Raw genomic sequence first — 27,830 nt, 5'->3', positions numbered from 1 at the left:
AAGCAGACAAACATCAAAGTTTGTCATTTCTGTCGAGTTGAAAAGAAATCTCATCCATTTATGGAGAAACATTTTCTGTGCATGACATCGGTGTCCTCACACGCCCCCCCCCCCCCCCCCCCCCCACGTCTGTCATCCGTGGAGCTCAAGGCTTTGGAGTGGAGTCCTCCTCTGCTGCCGTTTGCACGTCTGCATTTTCATCAAAGCTGAAGCTAAATTATGACTGAAAAAGATGAACTTTAGGGGAAAAGTTTCCCAGAATCCTTTGTGAAGATCTCCTGAAGCCCTCAGAGATGTCACCTCAGAAATCAACTTCCCCTGAACATAAATCCAGATCACAGATGATTTCAGACAGAACTCTGATGGAGGATCCAAGCAGAACAGACGTTCCTGCAGGTTTACTCCAAGTTTCTGTCAATTCCAGATTTGAACCCCTCAGAAAATTAAAGTTTTTTTCTGTTAAACTCTAAAGTGTGAAGATGAGAGATTTCAGGAGGATGTTCTCCTGCGCTGCTGAGGAGGTTCCACCACAGAGGTCATCACATCATCATCCTCTGACCCCCCACCCCACCCCAAACTCAGCGCGAATGCGCTTGCGCAATAGTCTGCAGGCTCGCAGACTCCCGCAGCTGCTCCAGGAGCGCGCGCTCTCCCGCGCTCTCTAAGAAACGAAGGCAGGGGGCGGATGCGAAACCGCAAAGCCCCGCAGTGACTGAACTCCACCGCACACTCACGCACGGCTCCTCCCCGCGTCCGGACACCAACTTCAGCTGTTCTTCACTTTGCTCGGTTCTGCTGAAGTTCTGACCATGAACCAAACCGCAGGAGCCACCAACGCCTACAGGAGGTGCTCCAAAGGCGGGAAGGTAGGATCCTTTACGCTACTGGTTTGGTTTGAAGGCGCTGATTGGTGCAGCGGCGTGGCGCTAACCTCCGCGGGAACGCATTCACGCAGATTTCTGCGGGCTTCCTGTGGCTTTGGGGTCGTTTTTGAAAGTCTCGGAACTTTAGGAGCTAAACGGTCACTTTGGGTTTTAAACTGGAAGAGGAGCAGAACTTCACAGCTGGTTTCATTTCCGCGGTCATGTGAGCGCGCGGCACGCAGGAGGACCGTGCGTGGGAGGACGGAGGGGGCGGTGAGGGCAGCGTGTCTGCGGGAAAAGGGGGTGGGCTTCCCCGTGGCTGCCGCTCCTCTGCTCCTCCTCAGACCTCCTCTGGTCAGCTCCTGATGAGACAACCTGAGCATCCCAGAGATGGACCCACGGTCCTGCGTGGAGGCAGAGCGTGACTGTTTCAGGTTCTGTTTCTTAAAGGGCATTTCTGTCCTGATTTGCCTTCATCGTGACCTTTAACCCTTTGCACTGATGATGATATGAGGAGGAATGAGGCTGCTTTACTTCAGGGCAGACCTGCCCCCGTGGCCCCCCCCCCCCCCCCCCCCCATGTAACAGCACCTTTGCAGGGGTTTTAGAGGGGGGGGGGGGGGTCTGCTAATGAACATCGTTTCAGTCAGACGTGGGTTCTCCAATTGCACATTTTCCTCATTCATCGTTTTTCGGCCTCCACTTTATTAAAATCATATTTGATAAATATCTGATGAAGTGATGGTTTCCTATTCTGACGGTTACAGTCGCTGCTGTTGAAGTGTCGATTTCTGTTTGATCAGAAATGTTGTTTGTGTTCAACATTTAAAGAGAAGCTTCCTGAAGGTTTCATGGCCACAGCGTGTGGGTGCAAAGGTCAGAGGTCATTCTTGTCTCCACCTAGTAAACTTGCATCTTGTTTTCAAACTCAAACAATTCCAATGGTGTCCAGTTTGGATGGAAATGTCATAGAGGTGGTTCATGAGCACCTTGGTCTCTGGATTGACGACTTCCTCACCTTTATAGAAAAACGGGTGAAAAACTCAAACTTAAACTTGGCTTTTTCTTCCGTAACAAGTTGTGTTTTTCTTTTGAGGTAAAAAGGCGTTTTGTTGCTGGATTATGGTGATATTCTGCACATGAAGGCCTCGTCTTCATGTCTCCTAAAGGTTGACACCATGCTTCCCTGAGGTTCATCACCAACTGTAGATCCATGACGCATCATTGGGACCTGTATTCCAGAGTGCAATGGCCGTCTCTGGCCACTAGGAGGCAGGACATTGGTACACTTTGATTCCCAAGGCCTTGCTTGGTTTACTGCCTCCCTACATTTGTTCTTTAATCACAAGGAGAAGAATCTCACTCCTTCAGATCTAAAGTCCAGTTGTTGCTTTCTGTTCTATTTGCTGCACAGAGCTGGAAAAAGCCTTCGTCCACTCTGCTGCAGAAAGACTGGAAACTAACTGAACTGGTATCTTTAAATGTTTTTAAGAACAAAATCAAAGCATCAGAGGCTGAAACAATAATGTGCAACTGATTTTTATGATGTATGTGGTTTTAATAATGTTTGTTTTTATGTAGTTTTTGTAGTGAAATGTGCTGCCTCCCTGCCAGGGCTCCCTTGGAAAAGAGGTTTTTAATCTCAAGGGGACTTTGCTGGTTAAATAAAATAAAAAATCTTTCTCAGCCTTTTCTCAGTGTCTGAGTGCTCGTGTGCTCAAACGTCACAGAAATGAAAGGCAATAGATCCTGAATCAGAATCAGAATCACTTTATCTGCCAAGTACAGCGCATGTAAAGACAAACAAAAGGATAAATAATAAAAAGAAGGTAGATGTAAGGTAGCTGTATGAATAAATAAACATAACTAAATAAAGAAATAAAATAAAAAAGTCAAAAATGCAGCAGCAGTAGTTCCAGTTCATCAGAGTGACAGCTCGGGGGAAGAAGCTGTCTTTGTGGCGAGTGGTTTTGGTGTGCATCATTCTAAAGCGCCGCCATGGGGGGGGGATCTTATACGATCCTGCCAGCCCGCTTCCTGACCCTGGATCGGTCCAGGTCCTGAATGGAGGGAAGGCTGGAACCAATAATCCTCTCAGCAGATCTGATGGTTCTCTGTAGTCTGTTCCTGTCGGGTCTGGTTGCTGATCCAAAGCAGACCGTGATGGATGTGGTCAGGACAGACTGGATTATTGCCGTGTAGAAGACGGTCAGCAGCTCCTGAGGCAGGTTGAACTTCTTGAGTCGTCGCAGGAAGTAGAACCTCCACTGAGCCTTTTTCTGGACCAGGTCAATGTGAGCGGTCCTCTTGTTATCATAGAGAAGGATTCATTTCTCCTATTTTGCAGGGAAAGTTCTCATCAGCTATAAAGTCTTTAGATCCAAACAGGAGCCACAATGACTGACAGTTGGGAGAAATGCAGGGGTTGACATAGCCCAGAAATTTGCACTGGCCCACAGGGCCAGTAGTTTTTGAAAGTTACTGGCCCGACACCGCGCACAGCGAGACCCGCCGCTCCGCAGGTGCTTGCAACTTTAGGGGGGTCCGGGGGCATGCCCCCCCGGAAAATTTTAATATGGTGCAATTTGGTGCATTCTGGTGACATCACTTATTTCTACACTTTTCAATGACTAAAAATAGAGCATATCAAACTTAAATCTGCTCTAGTCTGTTTCAGATGTTTTGAAGAGAGCACTGCAGTGTAGTAGGAAACACTAGTTCAGAAGTTTTCATGCTGCTTCTAATCACTGCTATTTCACATTTGTTCCTAATCAATAGTTAAGAAGTTTTATTGACTTTTTTGCTCTGACTGCCTTAAGGTTCTGCTTTTTGTTACTGTTGCAAAGTTACATTTACTTTTTAGTTACTTTAGTTACCTAATTAAATGAAATAATTGAAAAATTAAATACAATTAAATTACTGAGATCATTCAGCTAACTAGAAATACTTACTGCTTACAGTGTTGTAAAGAAAAACAAAATTAAGTAGTTTGACCTTATACTCCATTTGACTCTGAGATTCAGATATTTTGAGTTGCCTTTGATTCTTTGACATTCAGCTTAAAGCTTAGTGGATACAGTTTCATCTTCAATGCATTCATTAAATATCTTGCTGTCCATACTACTAATTAATAACTACTAACATATTCCTATCTATTCCTGCCATGTCTTCCACATCTCTGACATGCTTCAGTCTCTCTTCAGTGTCGGATTTATAATCAAATGTTGTAATAACCCACTGGCTTGTGCCTTCGTTGTTGCTGTTTAACATTGTTTTGTATTGAATTGTTACATTCAATAAAGTTTGAAAAAAAAAAAGTAGTGAGCGCGTGCCGCGTGGTGCTCGGCAGTGAAAGCCGCGCGCAGGCGGGAGAGAAGGAGAAGTGATCAAAGGTTTCCCATAGAAACCCTTGAAGTCTGAACACAGGACTAGCAGAAAAACTAAATTATGAAGACGAGGTAAATCTACACGTTTTCGCAAAATTTACTTTATTGAAAAAGGTGAAGAATATATAAACCGTTAGATATTTTAGTGGCCCGAGCGGACAAGTGAAAAGTAAAGTCTTGTGGTCCGCACTGCTCGAAAAACAGGACCGGGCCAGCGGACAAATGGCTATGTCGAGCCCTGCGTGTCTCCATCCAGGTGGTATTTCAAGATGGATTCATCACATTTTGAGACGATGTTTTAATGGTTTAGGTCGACTCGATTAGAAACTAGCCTCAGACAGATGGACCATGGACGTGATCTGATCATCTCTTGTACTATTGGTCAATAGCTGTCCGTCCATCTGTGGGTCAGATCTGTCATTCAAGCATCATTTTAGCTGTTTATGGATAAAAAAGAATCTGTGACATGTAAAAGATTAAAGTATTCCTTCCTGTAAACAGTGGAAAGCTGTGAAAAGGTTGGACTTCTGCAGGAACATGAAAACTGTTTCAGGCTCATTTAGAGGCTTTTCAGGAAGACTCTTGTGAAGAAAGCTCTGTGGTTTGCTGCAAACATGGATGGTGATGTGGAGACTTCTGTCTGCATGTCTTCATTTGGATACTTCTTGTTGGACTGATTCATAAAGTTGTCTTGTGATTTCCGTCAGTCGGCCTCATCCTCTCCAGTTCCTTGCTCTTCTGATGAAAATGCAGCAGAACCGTTTTCTCTGAGAGGAAATCCGTCTTTAGAAAAGCAGGAAAATAAAATCCTCATCAAACGCTGAAGCCCTCCGAGCTCCATAGACCTGATGGAACTGATCCCAGCTGCAGCAGACCCTGTTTAGGTCAGTTTCCATGGTAACCACTGCTGCCACCAGGAGACGTTTCAGTTTCTCACTGACTGTGTCTACAGCGCTTCAAGGAGAGGAGGAGGAGAACACTGGTTCTGCTGATGAACAGCTTTCATCCTCTCATAAAATGCTGCGATCATGTTTACGTTCATCAAAGGGGGGGTCACATTTGGTCTGACCTTCTTAGAGTCACGTTGCAGCCCAGAAAAGTTGACTCGGTGTCGCTTTGGTTTCCTTTGGACAGTCTCATCTGTTTCTCTGGATTCAGTTTAAACAGGTTGTAAAGGTTTCATGAGTTCTGCTGCAGATCCAGAAAGACTGGACCAAAGTTCATGTGACTTTTATCCAAGACCGTCTTTAGAACAGTTCTCCTGTTCAGACTCTGTCATTAGCAGCTCCCTGAGGTCAGAGAGGTCATGTCAGTCGTAGTTCGCTGCAGGTTCTGTGGTTTTCTGTCTAAAGCAGTGATGGTTTGGATGGTCTGTGTCAGAACTGAACTGTTGGCTCTATGGGCTCTCACGTGCCACCATTGATTTGATAAACTAAGCTTGTTGCTCTGATTTGTAGACCGTGTGGGATGTTTTTAGGTTTCTTTATCAGTAGGGCTGCACGATATGAGGAAAACTCGCGATATGCGATATTGGTGATTAATATTGCGATAACGATATAATTTGCGGTATACAAACAAATATCAAACCAACCAAAAACATAATTTCCATTTCAATGCAACAGTATAAAAATTATACTCCAAATGACCCTTGTCGACATAGGAGGCAAACATGAAAGGGCTCATCTGATTGATCAACAACGTAAACGGGTCCTTTCGATTGGTTAAATGCATAAAGGGATTTATTTCATTTATTCAATATTTCAAGCTGCCATGAGTTTGTTTTAGCACATTTAACCCCCCCCCCCTTCCATTGAGGTGTTCTCCCTACCATGACAAAGGTGGATAAAGGTGGAAAGATTTCATGTAATCCATGGACACCAGTGAAGATCACAAATCATTGAAGAAAAAAGGTTCAGAGTACTGTCTAGTGGGTCTAGATGACCCAACTCCCAAGATTAAAGTGCCTAGGATAGCACAAGGGTCAAGGTAACCATTTATTGCGATTTTCGCCGTCTTTTGCGGTATGCATATTGCACAGCTTGATGTCGCGATAACGATAAATTTGCGGTAAATTGTGCAGGCCTATTTATCAGCAGATTCAATTGAGCAGAAGGAGCAGCAGACGGAGGGAATGGAGATCTTTCTCTCTGCCGTTCTGTGACGGATTCTGATTTTAACTTTCCATCTGGATCTTTAAGTCAGTGTTTTTCAACCTTTATTGAGCCACGGCACACTTTAACCCTGACAAAAATCCCGCGGCACACCAGCATCCAAAAAAAAAAAAAGCAGAAATTCATGGTCTGTATTGATCGACAGCACCCCCCCCCCTGCAATCTCACGTGGATTTGTGTGATAATTGTGGCAGAAAAAGCAGGAAGTTGCGGCTGTTTTTTTCTAAGAGATGAACCACCAGCTAAAGACGAGCTCTAGCTGGTATTTTTGTTAGAACTGAGCGACTTTATCAGCAGAATTAAGAACAAGGAAGTGAAGACTTTAACCACTTCTCATTGGTCAGACTGATGACATGTGATTAAGCCTTCAAGAATGATTGGCGGAGACAGTTAAAGGGGCGGGACTTTTCCAAAATCAGCTGTAGCTGCGGCTAAATCGCAGTACCGTGATTCTTATCAAAATGTCTTTAATAGAATTAAATAAACACAAAGAAAAAGTAATTTTATGATCTTTCATATTCCTAACTACTCAGTGTTTTATCAGGGCCTGTTTTGATGAACCTAGAGCTGATATCCTGGAGATGGAAAATGTTTTTAGATCAGTGAATGAGGGAAATTTCCCACGGCGCACTTGACCATCTCCCACGGCACACTGGTTGAAAAACACTGCTTTAAGTGACCTGCAGCCTTTGAGCTGGACACGTTTCAGATTCATGCAGATGTTTTGAAGCAGTTTCAGGTTTGGGACCTGAAAGATGGTTTTTGGGGACAGACGGGGGCGTTCATTTCTCCTGATAGCTGTTCGTCATCACTCAAATGTTTTACAGAATCTCAACGTGATGCTTGTAAAGCTGAGAAAGGCCTGCAGTGATGCCATCGGCCACTAGAGGGCAGTGTGAGGCAGCTTTAGGCAGCAGGCTCAGGTGAGCTCTGGTGTTCTCATTGGTTCATCCCGCTGTGGCTGATGGGAAACAGTTTTTCATAGTAAAGTGTGGCATAAAAATTAAAATACGAAATCTGTTTGTTTTACTGATTTCTTTTTTTTTCTTTGGAATCAGCACAACATTCACTGTAAATCCTTTATTAATAATAACTGAGGACCCCCCCCCCACCGCTCAGGGATGGATTCTGAGCTTTTTTACCTCGGCAGCCTCTGCTGCTCCTTTTCTGCCGCACGCCTCGGTCACAGCAGGCTAGTTTGATTATCTTGGCCCTTGACAGCCCTGCAGTCCTGTGTGTGCAAACTAAATTCCAATTAACTCCCCAGTTTCTGAGCCATTTGCAACTTTGCTAATCTGTGCATCAGCAGCGAGCAGAGCGTGGCCCAGCTCCTCTGATGAGACGGTCATGCTGAGAATATCAAGGTTTTATTTGCAGCTTCCTTATTCAAGACTCAGGAAATGAGGAACATTAGCTCTGTGTGCATTTTTATGAATGACACATTTAGGAGCTCCTCTCTCCTCTTTGGGGATTTTTATTCCAAAATATGTTTTCAAAGATTAACGTCAGTTTAAAGCCAATCTCATTACTTTTATAGTTCTTGAGCTTGAATTGATCGGGAAGCTGAGCCGGGAGTGTTTGGTTTGGGGGGAGACTCCTTAATTACAGCAGCTTTGGCCAACAGCAGGTCAAACAGCAGCAAGCATGTGCCAAGTATTGATCCAGTCCTCATTATGCTGGGGGGGCGCATTGTAATGCACGGCGGTCATGCTACTCTCTCAACAGAATCGGTGGAGACGAAGACATTTTCTGTTCTTAGCTCTCTGCTGAAATGAGCCCCACCTTTGCAGATTCCCGATGAAGCTCCTCCCACTTGTTGACGTCAGATCCGCTGGTCACTTCAGCTGTGATCAAAGTTTCTTCTTTGACTTGAGAAGTTGGGGATGAGAAGTGAAATGTGCAGCCAGAGGGATTTTTCCACGGATCCCCGTTCTGCTGTTGCAGCGTTCGGTGGCGCCGCTGCAGAAGCGTCTCTCCCCTCAGTTTGACTGGCAGCTCGGGGAGTGAGAGCACAAGTCCTCAGGACCGACCTGCCCCCCCCCCCGTGCAGGCGCTGGGCTCTTGAAAAATGCTTGGGTCGTGACAGCCCATCTGGTGGCGAATCGCAGCCGCTCAACAGGGCCTGATGAGACGAGCGGCGCCGCAGCAGAGGGTTGGATGACAGACACTTGCGCCGTATCTAAAATCACAAACGCATCCGCCATGCGTCCCAGAGGCCTCGCCACCCGCCACGCCAGGCACAGAGTGTCTCACTGAGACGCGTCACTGACGTGATGCTGCTTTTAATGAAACTAAAAGCAAAACAAAAGCTGCTGTTTCTGCAGCAGCAGGTCTACATCATTCAAGCCAATCAGGTCTGTGTTCACGATTGAGGATTTCAGTCTTTGGATGTGAGTTCAGATAAAAAGACTTTGGTTCATTTTAGGGAAAAAAGAGAAAATGTGGAACCTTTTTCCTAGAACCATCCCTCCTTGTGTTCCAGAGGACTGTCAGAGGTTTTCGTCCCTCGCTCTTCAGAGATGGAGACGTGTGACGGGAATCCACGTTGTAACAATCTCAAACCTCGTTCTTCCTTTTTTAGGTTTTCCTGCTTTACATCAGAAGTGGTTCATCCTGCTCTTTGCTTTTGAATGGATCCCTGTTGTGTCTAATGATGACTTTAAATGCAGGGTTTGTCCCCCCACCCCAATAAACAGGAGTTGACTGGTTGGAGGAAGTGCTTCCTGTCCGCCATTCTGATGGTTTTTCCATGGCCAAGCTCTGATCGGCAGCCTTCATTGAAAAGTGTTTCTCTGCTGCGGGCCGTTTTCTTCCAAAGGCGATGGGATTGACTGATGATGAAAAATTGCAGTGTAAGTCTTCACTCCAGCGTCTTGATGGTAAAGGGGACGGTTTGTTGTCCTGACTCCGGGGGGGGCTATAAAACTAGATGCTGCTCCGGTTGACAACCGACAGACATAAAGCACGGTTTTAGTGCGGCCCGGCCTGCACGCGCTCAGATCAGTGCTTGTAAATCTCCCTCAGGAGGTGCAGACGTTGTGTGGAGGCGACACGTCTGGCATTAACACAGGCGTGTAACGCGCAGTGGTAGGAAGTGCTGTGGGGGGGGGGTCTGAGGGACGGGGGATCAGGGAGCCATCAAGCATCATTTCAGTTCAATTCCAAACCTGAGCCGTTGTTAAAAAGCAACAGGAGCTCAATCCGTCCTGATTTCTGGAGCCGCTGATCTTCACCTCGCTGCCTCTTTGTGTTAGGCTCACTTAAGGGCTTTCAGGGTCTCCAGAGGCGCCCCAATCCACCATCAGCTGCAGCGGGGCAGGTACGGTGGGCAGAGGCAGGCTCAGCCCGTACAAAGGGATGTTCAGCAGCTTTGTCGTCTGGACCATCAGGAGGAAAACCTCCAGGTTCATCACACTCCTAATGTTGGAGGCGTGTCTGAATGAGGCCTCTGCGGCAGAAGAACCGTCACGTCTTTATCTCAGACAAGCAGGTCAGTCTGGAAATTTGCAGATGTGATTTCTTCTTTCGTTTGGTGTCTGGCTGAGCATTTGTGAAATATCTTTTTCATGTGAGCACCGGCTGCTCCTCGCTTCCAGATGCAGGAGCAGGAAGGTCCCGGCTTCTCCTGACCCTGGACAAGATGAAGGTTATTAAAAATGGAGGGCTGGATTTTCTTCTCTGGGTGAAAGGCTATAAAAAATAGATCTGTTTCTTTGCTGGTGAGATCTGGAGATGATTTTCACTGCAGGTGTAAAGCAATCATGTTATGAGAAGTTTAGTAAATGTCTAAACACTGAATTGATGAAACAAATCAATCAAGATGATCAGGATGGAACAGAGTAAAGAGTAAATATATATAAATATAGAGTAAATGTCTATTTCCATCATGTTTAATGAACTGAGGAGCAGCTCTGCCTTCCAGAATGACAAACGCGTTGAGTCTTTGTATCAGTAAAGATGTTGGTGTGTCAGTGTTTGTCAGATTTCATCAAACTTAGTAGAAACACTGATGAGAACATTTTGCTTCTTCTTGTTGCACATTTATTGGTTCATAAATTCTTTATTTACGGAGGTTTTCTTTGGAGTTTATTCCCGTCACACTGGGATTCTAACCTCACCAGTGCAGTAATGGACATCCACTGCCCCAAAGGTGGGGGTCCCAGTACTTTGACAGTATTTACCAAGATCACTTTTAATCATTTTATGGCAACTCAAATGATGGATCCAAATGTCATTGAAGGTCCAGTTTTTCGATCCTGGTTGTCAGAAATGATCAACCAAAAACTACGAAGAATCATCAAAACGAGCCAAAGCCTCGTTCTGAGTCAAACGTCCTCTTCTGGTTATCGTCATGGTGATCCGCATCGCTTTAGTTTCATCCATTTACAAAGAAAAGGAGGGAAGACGGCTTTACTGCGTTTATTAAATCAATTCTTCATGTCAGTTTGAGGTATTTTATTTAACTGTTTTAGAAGCAAACGTCTTTCTGGTGATGGGAACTGTGTGGAGGTGGTATTCTGGAAAAAACCCCAAACCTTTAAAGTCTACTTAATCTTCCTCTTGGTTTGTAGCGGTAAAATAAAAAGGAGCTAATTCTCTTTGTACCACATCAAAGTCGGATGCTTTCTGCCTTCAGCTCCATAACGTTTTGCTTCCCTCTGTGGCGCGTCGCCTCTGCAGCTCAGTCTGCACACAGATGCCATCAGAATGGATGTTTACCACCCATTTCCTTTTTTCTGTGCATGTACGCACACAACGGGACACTGATCTGCTTGCTGACAATGATTCCTGCTGAGATTCTACCCACCGGATTGATGGCCACGCTGTTGCCCAGAAACCACCTTGCACAGAATGTGATATGACTTTGGTGTTATCAGACACTGGCGCATATTCCTGTAGTTAATCTTCCCAAATGGGTGTTCATGAAAGATATCTGGCAACCACGAGTCCTGACTCTTAATGAAAGACGGCGTCTTCCTGTGGAAAGCGTGAAAGCCGTTCATTTCAAAGCTGCAAAGCTGTCAGAAGAGAAAAAAATCCATCTTTGATATAAATGCAGTGAGAAATCCTGTTGGTGGCTAAGCAACTATTTGTCATTACTGTTTGCCGACACAGCAGGAAAGGTTAAGCCCTCCGCCAAAAAGAAACACAACAGCTGAATTCTGACGCCAAAAATCCTGCTACCTGTTCTTTACAAGATCCAAGTTTGGTTTAATCTGTGAGAAATGACGTGAAATATCAGAGATCTGTTCAAAGAGTGCACGAATGACTGCAGACCGCTGAAAGAACTTCACTGAAAAGCAGGTCCTCTTGCTGAAACCGGAAGAACTTCTGTTAGACAGAAGCTGTGCCCTTCATAGCGCAGAAACTGCCCTACTAAAAATCACCAATGACCTTCTCCTAGCAGCTGATTCTGGACTCATCACCATCCTCATCCTCCTCGACTTGAGCGCAGCATATCTCACTCCATCCTCCTCCACAGACTTTCAGCCCTCGGTATCGAGTCCACCCCCCTCCGCTGGTTTCATTCTTCAAAGTCAAAGTCGGCTTTATTGTCAAATGTACTGCATTCATAAAGACATACAGCACAGATGAAATTGCTTTCCTCTCACCCCACAGTGCAAGCAGCATATAAAAAATAAATAAATAAACGACTTAAAAAATAGATAAAAAGACAGCAATAATAAGAAGAATAACAGTAGTCTAAACATTATTATTTCTCAAGCCGCACTCAGTTTATTCAACTGAATTCTTTTAAATCCCAACCCTCACTCATTTCATCTGGTGTTCCTCAAGGTTCTGTTCTCGGTCCCCTCCTCTTCATTGCCTACCTGCTCCCCCTTGGCAACATATTCCGTAAATTCAATATTGATTTTCATTGTTTTGCAGATGACCATGATGTCCAGTAAACCCAACTCTTCTATTCCACCTGCCTCCCTCTCCTCCTGCCTGTCTGAAATAAAAACCTGCTTCACCCTAAACTTCCTCAAACTTAACAGTGATAAAACCGAATTACTCCTCGTAGGTTCCAAATCCACCCTTTCCAAAGTTTCTAATTTTAACTTTTCCATCGATTCCTCTCCAGTTTTCCCCTCCCCTCAAGTAAAGAGTCTGGGTGTCATCCTTGATAGTACATTATCATTTCAATCCCACATCAATAGCATTACTCGGTCAGCCTACTTTCATCTACGCAATATTAATCGACTCCGCCCCTCCCTCACCATCCACTCCGCCTCCATTTTAGTTCATAGTCTGGTCACTTCTCGTCTCGACTATTGTAATGCTCTTCTCTTTGGTCTTCCCAACAAAACTCTAAATAAGCTTCAGTTGGTCCAGAATTCAGCTGCCCGCATCATCACCAGAACCCCCTCCTTCCATCACATCACTCCCGTTCTCCAGCAGCTGCACTGGCTTCCAGTAGCCTTTAGGATTAAGTTCAAGCTCCTTCTCTACACTTTCAAAGCCCTCCATAGCCTGGCTCCCTCCTATCTCTCTAATCTCCTCCATGTTAACACTCCCTCTCGCTCTCTTCTGTCTTCTTCCTCCCTTCAGCTCTCTGTCCCTCCGGCCCGTATGGTCACCATGGGGAGCCGTGCCTTCAGTCGCTCTGCTGCCCAACTCTGGAACTCTCTCCCCCCAGACCTCCGTAACACTGACTCCTTTATGATCTTTAAATCCGGACTAAAAACTTATCTGTTTAAGCTCACATTTCCGGAACACAGTTTCACATCTTCTGTCAGCTGATTTTACTGATGAATCCAATTTATTTATTGTTTTTAACATGTTGTGATTTTATTGTGTTTTACCTCTAACTTTGTACGGTGACCTTGGGTGTTTTGAAAGGCGCTTTTAAATAAAATGTATTATTATTATTATTATAAACCTGAAGAACTTCTGTGAGACAAACGCTGAAACCTGAAGAACTTCTGCCAGACAAACGCTGAAACCTGAAGAACTTCTGTTTAGAGAAACGCTGAAACCTGAAGAACTTCTGTTAGACAAACGCTGAAACCTGAAGAACTTCTGCCAGACAAACGCTGAAATCTGAAGAACTTCTGTTTAGAGAAACGCTGAAACCTGAAGAACTTCTGTTAGACAAACGCTGAAACCTGAAGAACTTCTGTGAGACAAACGCTGAAACCTGAAGAACTTCTGCCAGACAAACGCTGAAACCTGAAGAACTTCTGTTAGACAAACGCTGAAACCTGAAGAACTTCTGCCAGACAAACGCTGAAATCTGAAGAACTTCTGCCAGACAAACGCTGAAACCTGAAGAACTTCTGTCAGACAAAAGCTGAAACCTGAAGAACTTCTGTTAGCCAAAAGCTGAAATCTGAAGAACTTCTGCCAGACAAACGCTGAAACCTGAAGAACTTCTGCCAGACAAACGCTGTAACCTGAAGAACTTCTGTCAGACAAAAGCTGAAACCTGAAGAACTTCTGTTAGCCAAAAGCTGAAATCTGAAGAACTTCTGCCAGACAAACGCTGAAACCTGAAGAACTTCTGTCAGACAAAAGCTGAAACCTGAAGAACTTCTGTTAGCCAAAAGCTGAAATCTGAAGAACTTCTGCCAGACAAACGCTGAAACCTGAAGAACTTCTGCCAGACAAACGCTGTAACCTGAAGAACTTCTGTCAGACAAAAGCTGAAACCTGAAGAACTTCTGTTAGCCAAACGCTGAAATCTGAAGAACTTCTGCCAGACAAACGCTGAAACCTGAAGAACTTCTGTGAGTCAAACGCTGAAACCTGAAGAACTTCTGCCAGACAAACGCTGAAACCTGAAGAACTTCTGTTGTCAAACGCTGAAACCTGAAGAACTTCTGTTAGACAAACGCTGAAACCTGAAGAACTTCTGCCAGACAAACGCTGAAACCTGAAGAACTTCTGTTAGACAAATGCTGAAACCTGAAGAACGTCTGTTAGACAAATGCTGAAACCTGAAGAACTTCTGCCAGACAAACGCTGAAACCTGAAGAACTTCTGCCAGACAAACGCTGAAACCTGAAAAACCTCTGTTAGACAAATGCTGAAACCTGAAGAACTTCTGCCAGAAAAACGCTGAAACCTGAAGAACTTCTGCCAGACAAACCCTGAAACCTGAAGAACTTCTGCCAGACAAACGCTGAAACCGGAAAAACTTCTGCCAGACAAAAGCTGAAACCTGAAGAACTTCTGCCAGACAAACGCTGAAACCTGAAAAACATCTGTTAGAGAAACGCTGAAACCTGAAGAACTTCTGTAAGACAAACGCTGAAACCTGAAGAGTTTCTGTTGTCATACAAACGCTGAAACCTGAAGAACTTCTGTTAGACAAATGCTGAATCCTGAAGAACTTCTGGCAGACAAACGCTGATACCTGAAAAACTTCTGTTAGACAAATGCTGAAACCTGAAGAACTTCTGTTAGACAAACACTGACACCTGAAGAACTTCTGTTAGACAAACGCTGAAACCTGAAGAACCTCTGCCAGACAAACGCTGAAACCTGAAAAACATCTGTTAGAGAAACGCTGAAACCTGAAGAACTTCTGTAAGACAAACGCTGAAACCTGAAGAACTTCTGCCAGACAAACGCTGAAACCTGAAGAGTTTCTGTTGTCATACAAACACTGAATCCTGAAGAACTTCTGGCAGACAAACGCTGATATCTGAAAAACATCTGTTAGACAAATGCTGAAACCTGAAGAACTTCTGTTAGACAAACACTGAAACCTGAAGAACTTCTGTTAGACAAACGCTGAAACAGGAAGAACTTCTGCCAGACAAACGCTGAAACCTGAAGAACTTCTGTCAGACAAAAGCTGAAACCTGAAGAACTTCTGTTAGCCAAAAGCTGAAATCTGAAGAACTTCTGCCAGACAAACGCTGAAACCTGAAGAACTTCTGCCAGACAAACGCTGTAACCTGAAGAACTTCTGTTAGGCAAACGCTGAAACCTGAAGAACTTCTGTTAGACAAACGCTGAAACCTGAAGAGCTTCTGTTGTCAGACAAATGCTGAAACCTGAAGAACTTCTGTTAGGCAAACGCTGAAACCTGAAGAACTTCTGTTAGACAAACGCTGAAACCTGAAGAGCTTCTGTTGTCAGACAAACGCTGAAACCTGAAGAACTTCTGTTAGACAAACACTGACACCTGAAGAACTTCTGTTAGACAAACGCTGAAACCTGAAGAACTTCTGTTAGACAAACGCTGAAACCTGAAGAGCTTCTGTTGTCAGACAAATGCTGAAACCTGAAGAACTTCTGTTAGACAAACACTGACACCTGAAGAACTTCTGTTAGACAAACGCTGAAACAGGAAGAACTTCTGCCAGACAAACGCTGAAACCTGAAGAGCTTCTGTTGTCAGACAAACGCTGAAACCTGAAGAACTTCTGTTAGGCAAACGCTGAAACCTGAAGAACTTCTGCCAGACAAACGTTGAAACCTGAAAAACTTCTGCCAGACAAACGCTGAAACCTGAAGAACTTCTGTTAGACAAACGCTTTTTCCCCTGCTCCTGCCGCTTTCCTGCTTTATTTGCTTTTTAATCATTTAATTAATCATTTTTAATTATTTTACCTCATCCACAACTCCTGGAATATCAGACTGGTCATCCTTTTTTGTGACTTCCACCTATACAAATCAATATTTTTACGTCTGACAAGCCAGCAACAAGTCCGGAAGAGGAAGAAAAACAAACTCCCACTGTGAATGCTGTCGGATCTACCAACAAGAAATAAAAGAGCTACAAACACTGATATTTACTTTGGAAACTGAAAATGAACTTCACAAGACCCTTCCAGTAACATCGGGTGGTAAGAAGCCTGCTCTTACTACAAATGAGAAGAATAACAGTGACATAGACCTGAGTGATGTTGTGTCCTTTCCGAAACTTTGTGCGGAGGAACTCTGTGTTAAGCCAAAGCGTAAAGATGACAGAACATCCGAAATAAAGCTCACAAACAGATTTTTACCCCTAACACAATGTGATATTGAAGAACACAGTGAAATTGGACCACAGAGAAGGAGTCATAATGTTGGCAACAAAGCACAGGCAGAAAGAAAATCTGTGCCAAATGTCAAGGTCAGAGATACGCTGCTGCTTGGAGATGGCGCTATCAGTGGAGTCAGCCACAGAAGAATGCAAACTTTATGTTGCCCAAGTTCTACTGTTCCAGTGATTACAGGACTCTTATCTAAAGTCTTGTACCAAGGAGTCAAACGAATAATCATCCATGTAGGTGCTGTCGATATCAAAAAAGAACAATCTGAACGTTTGAAAAAAGACTTCATCAAGTTATTTGAAGAGATTGACAAAGTAGAGGTTGAAGCCTTCATCAGTGGACCTCTTCCTAACATCGATGGGGTGTCACTCAAGTTCAGCCGTCTGTTTCAGCTGAACAATTGGCTCTCCAGAGAGTGTGCTTCCAGAGGATTCCATTACATTGAGAACTTCAATACATTCTGGAAACGAAAGGACCTTTTCATGGGAAGAGGCCCACACCTGAACAGAGGTGGAGCAAGAGAGTTAGTGAAGAACCTCCTCCACGCTCTGGGGCATAGAGGCCAAGGCCCTGAAAAGGCAGTAAGGAAGGACCGAGCCAGTGTCCCAGGAACCACAGCACAACGGCAAAAACGACTACCTCCACCACCACCACCGGTCAAAGACTTGGATCCGGCAGCACCACAACCACCTCCATCTAAGGACTCAGCTGCACCAGCATCACAACAACCACCGCCAGCTAAGGACCTAACCGCAGAACCACAACAACAACCACCAGATTTGGCCCCAGAAATACCACCGTCTGACCAGCTGTGGGCGCCCCCTGCTACATCTACTCCCAGTGAAGACTCACTTTCCTTTTCGTCCCCCCCACTTTCACCCATGGCCCTACCTAGCCATTTTGATAGCCTCATTAAGTCAGTAATTAAGATGGCTCCTCTAACACCTGTGAGCCTCACACCACACAGGAGCTCTCCTACCCCTCCAGCGCCCCCTCCTTATCCTTCACCCAAAGTCCCTCCAACACGTCCTTCATCCAAAGCCCCTCCAACAAGCTCCCTCCGTCGTTCACCCAAATCCCGTCCAGCTCCCGCTCCTCCTGGTCCATCACCCAAACTACCCTCAACTCGACCTCCCCTGCGCGCCTCTAGACGTGCTACCAGAGCTAGGATGAAACAGGCCCCCAGTGTCCTAGGAAAGGTTATGTCAAACTGGGGCCCTGTGATGAACAGCTTCCTTCTGGTGCTATACCTGTAGTTGCACCACGTAGAATGCAAAAAAGGGCAGTTAGACTGTCCAATCAAAGAAATCTAGTTGATATCCCTTGCAACAAGGTTTTGACCAAGGAAACTAATCTCAAACTTGCTGCACTCAATGTCAGATCTTTATGCAACGAATCATTTTTAATCAATAATCTTATCTCTTCTTTTAATCTTGATTTTATGTTATTAACTGAAACATGGCTTGACAAAAACACAGGAAACATAGTTCTAGTTGAATCAACTCCCCCCAACTACAAACATGTATCGGAAATACGAGAAAATAAAAAGGGTGGAGGCGTTTCTGCACTGTTTAGAGATAATATTGCAACCCGCAGACTATCATTTGGTGTGTTTTCATCATTTGAGTATGTGTCCTTTAAGATTGAGTTAAAACAAACTCCTCCCTTACTCTGCATAGTTATGTACAAACCTCCTCAGCACAGCCAAAGTTTCATTGATGATTTCACTGAAATGCTCTCAGTTGTGTGCACAGACTTTGATGGTCTAGTCATTACAGGTGATTTTAATGTTCATGTTGATAATGTCAATGACAGAAATGGAAAAGAGCTCAATGCTGTCCTTGAAACTTTTGATCTAATTCAGCATGTAAGTTGCCCCACCCACAGCAGAGGGCACACTCTGGACCTGCTCATCACAAAGGGGGTTACTATTTACAATGTCAGTGTGGTTGATGTCGCCCTCTCTGATCATTTCTGTGTATTCTTTGACCTGTCTGTTGCTCCCAAACCACCGCCTGGCCCTTCAGTTGTCCAAAGGAGACAAATAAATGAGAGCACTAGGGCACAGTTTGTAGAAATGATAAACCCTGAAAACGTCTCTGGTGCCAATGTTGATGAAATGCTGAATTCTGTTACTTCTAGCATCTTGAATGTTCTGGATGTCATTGCCCCTATGAAGGTTAAGTTGAGAAAACATAGACAGAAAGCTCCCTGGTGGAACGATGATCTAGTCAGGGCACAGAAACAACAGTGCCGCAGAGCTGAGCGAAAGTGGCGCAGGTCAAAACTCCAGGTTCATTATGAAATGTATAAGGGGGAGTTGTATGCTTACAACCAGATCTTATGCAGAACAAGGGAAAGATACTTCTCTGAAATCATTGGAAGTTGCAGCAGCAACTCTCGTGTCCTGTTCACAACAGTAAACAGATTAACTAACCCTCCAACCCAGCTACCAATGGAACTGGTTTGCACACCTAAATGTAATGAGTTTGCTGTATTTTTCAATGACAAGGTTCAGGGCATTAAAAAAGCCATCAACTCCACAACACATAACTATCGAACGGCCACCTACTCACTCTAAGCTGACTCACTTTGTACCTGTCACTGACCAAACTGTCCAAGAGACCATCACCCGTCTGAGCTCGTCTACATGCTGCCTTGATGTGCTACCCACTAGATTTCTAAAGTCTGTCCTGAACAGTGTGTTGCCATCAATTACTCAAATAGTTAACATGTCTCTTCAATCTGGAATATTTCCAGAGGCGTTAAAAACTGCAGTCATTAAACCTCTCCTGAAGAAAAGCGGTCTTGGTCCCACTGTACTGAATAATTACAGACCTATCTCTAATCTGCCATTTTTAGGAAAAGTCCTTGGAAAAGTTGTTTACCAACAGCTCACTGATTTTCTCTTATTAAACAATTCATTTGATGTTTTCCAGTAAGGTTTTAGACCCCATCATAGCACAGAAACTGCTCTTATCAAGGTAACCAACGACATCCACCTGAACACTGATGATGGCAAAGTCTCTGTCTTAATCCTGCTAGACCTGAGTGCTGCCTTTGATACTGTTGATCATGGGATCCTTTTGCACAGACTCCAAGACTGGGTTGGCATCTCTGGATCTGCCCTAAGTTGGCTCAAGTCTTATCTGGAAGACAGGAAATACTTTGTTGAAATTGGGAGTTGTGTCTCAGACTACATGGGCTTGAATTGTGGTGTGCCCCAGGGATCGATCCTGGGACCCCTTCTGTTCAACCTCTACATGCTGCCACTAGGGCAATTAATACGCAGTAATAACATATCTTATCACAACTATGCAGATGATACTCAGATCTATGTGTCACTGACAACAGGTGAATATGGGCCGGTGGATTCACTCAGCCACTGCCTCCAACAGATCAGTGCGTGGATGCAGAACAACTTTCTCCAGCTAAACTCAAACAAGACCCAAGTTATTATTTTTGGCCCACAGAAACAAAGAGAAAGTCTCAGCAGCTACCTTCATTCTCTGTCTCTAAAACCCTCAAATCAAGTCAGAAATCTAGGGGTAATCATGGACTCTGACCTGAACTTTAACAGCCATATCAAGTCAGTAACATCAGCGGCATTTTACCATCTAAAAAACATTGCCAAAATCAAAAACATAGTGTCAAAGCCAGACCTGGAGATACTTATTCATGCATTTGTCTCCAGTAGGTTAGACTACTGTAACGGCCTGCTCACCGGCCTCTCCAAACGAGCTGTAAAACAGCTTCAGTACATCCAGAATGCTGCTGCTCGAGTCCTGACCAGAACCAGGAACCTGAAAAACTTCCACCAGAAAAACGATTAAACCTGAAAAACTTCTGTTAGACAAATGCTAAAACAGGAAGAACTTCTGCCAGACAAACACTGAAACCTGAAGAACTTCTGCCACGTTTAGTCATTTTTTGTGTTTGTACAAGCAGTCGTTCCTGATTGTCACATAAGCTAGTCAATCACTTCCGTTACCATAACGATGAGTTTCCATGCTGTCATTGATCAGAAAGACGCTTCCTCTGGGAGTTTCGGAGTGTGTCGTCTGCATATCTGCTGGATTTAGTGGTTATGTCGTGTTTTTGCATCCGCAGCAAACTAAAGAATCCACTGAAATGTTTTCTTCAACCTGATTTTTAGTTGCTTTTCTAATCAGAGAGAAATGTTGTTCATGTGATCATATCTGGTGTATCTCAAAGCTCAACATGTAACACGAGGAAACAAAGCTGCAGCTTCATAGATTTTGGTCTGCACAGACAGATGGAGCCAGAGAGGAATGACCATAACTGAATTATCCTGGATGTTGGCCTGCTCTGGAACAGGATCATCTAACAGAACTAATCTGCAGACTAATCAGGTTTCTGTTGCTGAGTCTGGACTAAATAACTTTATGATCCCAACACAGATGACTGAGTATATCTCCATGGTAACCAGACTGGACGGATGTGCTCTTGCTTCTGGTTCATGAAGAAGTTCATCCAGGAAATCTGGAAAATCCTGTCAGTCTGTACTGTTTATACCCTCCCTTCTGACTACCAGAGAAAAAAATCCCCAAAAACTACAGTTCCCAGAGCCCCGCCCCTTTTCATGTGGTATTATTAAAGGCCCAGATGACCCCTGTAGAAACTAAAAGCGGGTCATTCAGTTAATGTTCAGGTTTAGAAAGGTCTTCTACAGAGGACACTCTTGCATTGCTGATTGTCAGGAAGATATCTGGATGCTCTACCTGCAAGTGCTCATGGGTATTTTTTGTTTTCTGCATCAGCAGTTTGTGTTTAAACTGTTTTTTCTCCAGAACCCACCGGAGGATAGAACGCAGCACCCTGAAGTGCTGCACAGAGTCCGTTTAAACCTCATTTCAGTAAAGGTTTCACTTTTAATGGATGCTGTCAATGACAGCAATGGAACCTCTTTTTTTTACAGTTGAGACACTAAACGGTTAAATGGAGTAATTGCAGTAAATCCTTTGCTGATTAACTAATAGTTAGATACTTATGATGAGTTTAGTTAGGAAAGCTCTTTGTAATCAGAGCTGAGAAGTTCAGATCTTTAAGTCCTGCTGGTTTTCATCTCTGCAAACTTGTAGCTGGAATGAGGACCCCCCCCCCCCCCCCCCATGGTCACCTGTCCTGAGCTGATGTGTATCAGACAGTCCTCTTGTATCAGGAGGGGATTTAGCGGCTGTGTCCGTTTCCTGGCTTCAGTTTGATGTGGGCTAACAGTAATTTTCCTCCTGTTTGAAACTCTGAGAGAATGTCACTAAAACCACAGAGACAACAGCGACAGAGTGGAGGATATCGTGCTATCAAGTAATGAAGTTGGTAATGAAAGCATTGATTTTCCCTGTGGAGGCCTTGGTGAGTTTATTGTGCTGGAAGACGGTCTCTCCAGACGGAGACTCCAACTCTGGACTCTCTGGGGATTTAGGCCAATCGATCCTGGATTTAGGCGACTTTTAATCACTTTTATTTAAAAGCTGCAAAGCCAGAGCTGCATGGAAGCTGCATGGAAGTGAGTGGATGAACATGCTGTCTACATACAGACTACACGCTGTGGACACAGAAATTCAGAAGGACTGCACACGTCTGCTGCTGGGAACCTCAGAGGAGGGCAGGAATATGTCAGAGTGCGCTGGGGCCCACGAGTGGTCATGTGATCCAGCGTGTCCCGGCCAATGGGTGCAGCGACCGTCACACACATGCTTCAGTTTACAGATTTCAGTCCTCTTTTGAAAAATCAAATGCTCAATAAGAAATGTTTTGTTCAGCCTGCAGTGACCACATCTGCAGCATCTGCACATCTGCGCCGTGTCATGTTTCCAAACACAGATCACAGCAAAACTGAGCTTCCTTCCAGTAAAAAGCCAAAGTTCCCCCGTCTGTTCTGTGCTCTGATGTTCACATCTTCATCTTCTGCATCCAGAGTGAGCTCTAGTCCAGCAGATCTGGAAACATTTACATTTTCGTGGTTACTTTCTCATTTCTGTAAACATTGTAAGTCTGCAACAGCCGCTGTGTCACTCGCTCCTGTGCGTTTAGAGGAGTCTGCAAAAACTCTGCAGCCTGATCTGACCTGCTGCTCGTCCAAGAAAACCTTTGAATGTTTGTTCCAGCAGAAGTTTGATCTGCTAAACTCCTGGCTGAAGTGTGGATTGTGTTCCTGCATCTCCACAGAGCCCACTGCGGCGATGCAGAGGCGCCGCGGTGGGCGGGGCTGCGGTTCCGTCTGCCAGCTCTGAAACATTCGGCTGGTGTTCCAGGTCAGTTCTGGCTTTAAGGCAAACAAACTAATTAACTGAACAACATCAAACTCCAATGACAGATTAATAACCCTGGTTATGTTCTCCTGCAGATAATGTCCTTCATGTGAAGTCACCTTCAGAGGCTGCAGGCTCTGAGCGGGATCAACTCTGCAGGAAAACAGAACCTGAGGCTGTGACCCGCCCAGGCTTTAAACAAAACCAACACAAAAGCTTTCCTAAAGGTTTACAGCCTTTGTGATCAAGTCTTTACTGAAACATTGTGTTTTGATCCGGTCTCAGTTCCAGCTGTCATCACCAGCGTTTGTGATCGGGTCTCTTCATGTCTCGTTTACATTTTTATTTTTGACATGTCCATCAGTTTAAACCTTTCTGTCCAAACTTCAATCAAAATAAAAGTTTTCAGGAAAATTTCAAAACGTACAGACGCTGTCTGTCATTTTCAGGAAGAACTTTGCATCAACACACTAATAAAGCAAAGATGACAAAGTTGATTATTGGCTCTAGTTGAGGTGTGTCTGAGGCTTCCAAAGCTGTCTACAGCTCATACCTGCGTTTTCTGAATGACTATTTACGTTGTCTTTACATCAAAAAGTCCTTTTGAAGAACTTTTCCTCTGAACCAGAAATAACTTGATCTCTCAGTCAATAATATTTGAGGGTTTTGTTATCTATATACACATAGAAGTTTGGGAATTTGACCTTTTCATAGGATTTGAAACATGTTCATTTAAAGTTGTTGGTTAAAGCATACTGCAAAATGTGTGATTCTGGATTTCCTGCTTTGGATGCGTTTTGCTGCAGCAGCACCACTGCATGTCTGCAGAAAGCAAACAAGGTCTGTGTTCTAAAATAAAAACGTGTATCTAAGCAGCACAGCAGGTAATCTTATGAATTTCACTGGATAAAAACTGAGACCTGGCCCCGCCCCCTCGGTGGGCAGATCAATCTGAGCTTTATTGAAATCAGGAGGGTTCAGAATGTCATTTTGGAAGAAACCAGGTCATTTGGTGATGTAAAAGCTTTTGCTGCAGAGTCCAACTCAGACGTTGACGCTTTAATCCCATGAAGGCATGAATCCATCATTAAGAGGAAATGTTTCCTTCCAAAGACAAACTGATGGAACAGCCAGCAGCTCCTCACAGAAGAACCTCCTCAGACTTTGGCAGCTCTCTGCTCTCCAACAACCCACTGCCTGTTTTTGATGACGCGTCACAGAACACCAGCAGTTAGCCTCCTCCCACCTGCAGTTTGTGGAGTCCTTAAAGCAGACGGTCTGGTTCTGCAGACAGTTCTTGCAGACGCACATAGAAACTCCTGAAAACTTGCAGAATCAGTCGGGTTCAAGGGAAATTTTTCGTGTTTTAACACCAATTAAAATTATTGTCAGCAAATAAAAGTTTGGCAGTCGGAGCTGTGCTCCTGGAGTCGACATTTTTATGCTAAAATGTTTCCCTTTGAAGGCTGCGAGGGGAAAATCGCAGACGCTGTAATGAAGCCTCTTACCTGTCTGTGCAGCTGCTGCTCTCCTGTTAGGAGTCCAGCTGGTGTCGAGGGAGCCTGATGCCCCCATTAGGTTGTTTTGACAGCCATATCCACTGTAATTAATTTCAGGAGCTCTTAAATGGGATTCACGTGGGCTGTGCTGTTTGCGCCTCCCAGCTGGAGGGAGATGCTCTGAGCTGCAGCTGAGGGTGGAGGAGTCTGCATATTCAGCACCGTAAACACTTCAGCTCAAAGATTTCAGAGGAATATTGATCCTGAACGTCTCGGAGAGGAGCTCCAACACGTGTCGAGAATTCAAATGACACGTTCATACTTGCAGCATGAAATACTGGCGACGTGTGAAGCTGGTGGACATTATGGACGCTAATTACTCCGCTGTAATTGGCTCCTCTTATCTCCTCTGTTAAGAAGAGAATCAATGCAAAATGATGGCAGTTTATTGATCATTTCAGGATTTATGAACATTACTTACATCTAGTTCAACTGTAGCAGGATGTTTGCAGGTAAACATCCAGTTATCCAGAGTTTCAAAGGGCTGCTTTTAGTGCAGTCTATTGATTGAACGACACTCAGACAGAATGTATATGCTCACATTCACACATTGGAGCAGAATTAGTATTAGTCTGACTCGGGTTCTGGGAGTTGTCCCACTTAAAATCAGACTTTGGTTTGTGATGTTCATCCTAGAAACACTTCAGTTGTCAGACAGAAGCTAAATCAATCCAGAGAATCACGTTGATTTATGAAGAATTTATTTGTGCAATGGAGCAGAAAATAAGGCTTTACCTCCTGAAAGATGTTTCTTCTTCTTCCTCCACTGGTTAACTGTATTAAAATCACCAGTTTGGAAGAAAGACACCGGTCCACAACCTTAAGCAGACTACAACCTCCCCACCATGACCGAGACCAAAGAGCTGTCAAAGGTCACCAGAGATGAGATATCAGACCTGAACCAGACTGGGAGGAACTGATCTACAAGCAGCAGCTAGGAGAGAAGAGATCAATCACTGACCATCTTCCTCCACCTGGAGCTCCGTGAAAGATCTCTGCTGATGGAGAACAAATGATCTGGAGAACAGTGAAGAAAACAGAAGCTGAAGAGAGCTGTGACCACTGCCACAGAGGTTACCATGGTAATACATAACATCATTGGGGGTTCAAGTCCTGCAGAGCTCCAAAACCAGTACATGTCCATGTCTGTCTAAAGTTCTCCAGAAACCATCTGGATGATTCTGGGAAGGATTGGGGGATTTGTTCAGACCGAACCAAAAAGAAAGTTTCTGGCGTGAACATCAAACCCACTGTTAAGCATGGGGGTGGAAACATGGTGGTTTGGGGCCGCTTTTCTGCAAATGGGACAGGACGACTGGTGTGTTTGAAGAAAAGGATGAATGGATCCATGGACGGTAAGAACCTCCTTTCATCAGTGAGAACATAGAGGATGAAACACGTTTGCATCTTCCAGCAGGACATGATCCTAAACACATCGCCATGGCAACCAAGGAGTGTTCTGGAGAGTTCTAGACGGCCTCTGTGCCTCAATCCAGCAGAGAACAGGAGTTGAAAACTCCCAGACATCCCAGCTCTGGAGATTGGACCAGACCTGCTGAAGACATACAGGGGACCTTTGACCTCTGTCACTGAGACCAGGGTCACATTACAAAGTCCTGAGGTGAGCCTTTGTTTTTGTTTTTTTAACCAAATCCTTGTCGTCTGCATCATGACACAAATTCTATAAATGCTATGATTTCCTGATTCAGTGGTTGACCTTCTGAAGCTCTGGTGAGCATCACAGACCAAACAGATTTTTTGGCACCACCGTGAATAACTTTTTTTCCAATTAGCCATCCAGCTACAGATTCTCCGTTTTAGTGGTGAAAACCTGCTTCACTCGTCTGAAAGGACGAGGCCTTGATGGTTCTGAAAGGTACACATGCCTAGACTCTAGCTCAGGGCGGGGGCAAACTACGGCCCGCCTCCATGTTTGGTCCGGCCCACTGAACAATATCAGAGACCCATGTTTGATTTTTAATCTGGCCACATGATCAAGACGTGACATTTTCTTCCCCCCTTCTGCAGTCTGAGCTCCAACCTGAAAGCCTCTAAAATCTCTGTCAAACAGAACAGAAGACAGTCTCCTCTTTCTACGTCACAGTTCATCTTTCTCAGTTTAGCTCGTTCTTTTAGAGCAATTATGCTGCTTTTTTTAAACAGCTCACCCTGTTCTGTGTCCTGATTGGCTGGAAACCTTGTCAATCAATCTCCTCCATGTGTCCTGTACAGAAACACGGAGCTCTTCAGATCAGAAATCTGATCGATCAGATCTTTGTTTTCATTCTCAGATCCTGGACTTAATGTCTATGAAGGTTTGAGAATTTAAACCAGAGAAAAGGTGAAAATATTCATGTCTGTGTGAGAAAAGTGTATTTATGCAGTGAGGAGTTTTCCTGCCATAAACCTCTGGAATCATTCTCCATGGATTTCACAGATCAGGTTTTTTGTAGAACGTAATTCTTACATTAAACGAGGGACTCTATTCTGGTGAAAAGGTAACAGATATATGTGTAGCTGCAGCAGAAGACACAGAAATGAGCTTTTTCAGTATTACTGGATGAGAAACAGACGTGCAGGACACAGAACAGCTGCACAAACTGTTAGATGAGTGATGTGTTGAAGCCCTAATAAAAGTCTTTATTAGGATTATGATGGCAGAGGATACACTATTATTATTATAATTTTTTTAAAAATGTATCAGTTTATTTTCCCTGAATTTTTGTCTTTGGAAATCATAGTGTTAATTGGTCATTGTTTTATTTCATAAATACTGTAATTTATTTATTAAAAAAATCATGAATGAATGAAGCTTTATCCATGAAGAACCTTAAAACTCCTTGAAGGAACCAAAGGACTTCACGATCAAAAAATGATCTAAAATGGGAACAAAGGTTTTAACCTAAAAACTCTAGAATATTCTGTCTTAGAATATCCTTTTCAATCCAAATGTTTTCATCTACATTCCATGTTAATTTTAGAACCCAATGTGGCCCGCCAGTTGAAATAATTGCCCCCCCTGCTCTAGATAAAGTCCTGAACAGAACCGGGTGGTTTCTGAGTACATGCTGGTTCATTTTGGCTAATGAGTCCTAGCAATAAAAGGCGCTTGGTGTTACCTTCAGTTTCAAAGCTGACATGCAACAAACAATCATACTACCACCACCGTGTTTAGCGGTTTTCCTTTTTTTAAACACCAGGTTTGTCATTTGAAACCAAACATTTTGATTTACAAGTTTTGTCCTGAGTTGAAACAGAATGAAGAAAAAGCTGAACCATTTGATCACAAATATAGTTTTTCTATGAAACTAATAAAACGGGACGTTTTCTGCCCTCACCGTCAGTAACCCTTCTGCTATCCTAGGCACTTTAACGTTGGGAGTTGGGTCATCTAGACCCACTAGACAGTGCTCTGAACCTTTTTCCTTCAATGATTTGTGATCTTCACTGGTGTCCATGGATTACATGAAATCTTTCCACCTTTATTCACCTTTGTCATGGTAGGGAGAACACCTCAATGGAAGGGGGGGTCATAGGATAACACAAAGGTCAAGCGGTGCTGTTGTTGCAAAAAAAACATCTTTCTGCAA

General features: G+C 44.1%; 1 protein-coding gene across 1 annotated transcript in view; it reads left to right on the top strand.

Annotated features, from left to right (window-relative positions):
- The first annotated feature begins 609 nt into the window (after positions 1-609).
- The window catches only part of dpp6a (dipeptidyl-peptidase 6a), a 230,067-nt gene continuing 202,846 nt past the window's right edge, over positions 610-27,830 (top strand). Inside the window, exon 1 of the mRNA XM_023950258.2 lies at positions 610-866. Within this exon, the coding sequence (XP_023806026.1) occupies positions 810-866 (57 nt within the window). The 5' untranslated portion in view covers positions 610-809. The remainder of the gene's footprint in view (positions 867-27,830) is intronic.

Source organism: Oryzias latipes, chromosome 20, assembly GCF_053564925.1.
Source record: "Oryzias latipes strain Hd-rR chromosome 20, Olatipes_Hd-rR_3.1".
Lineage (NCBI taxonomy): Eukaryota > Metazoa > Chordata > Actinopteri > Beloniformes > Adrianichthyidae > Oryzias > Oryzias latipes.
The sequence above is the reverse complement of the archived record's forward strand: the minus strand, read 5'-3'. Positions and strand labels throughout refer to the sequence as shown.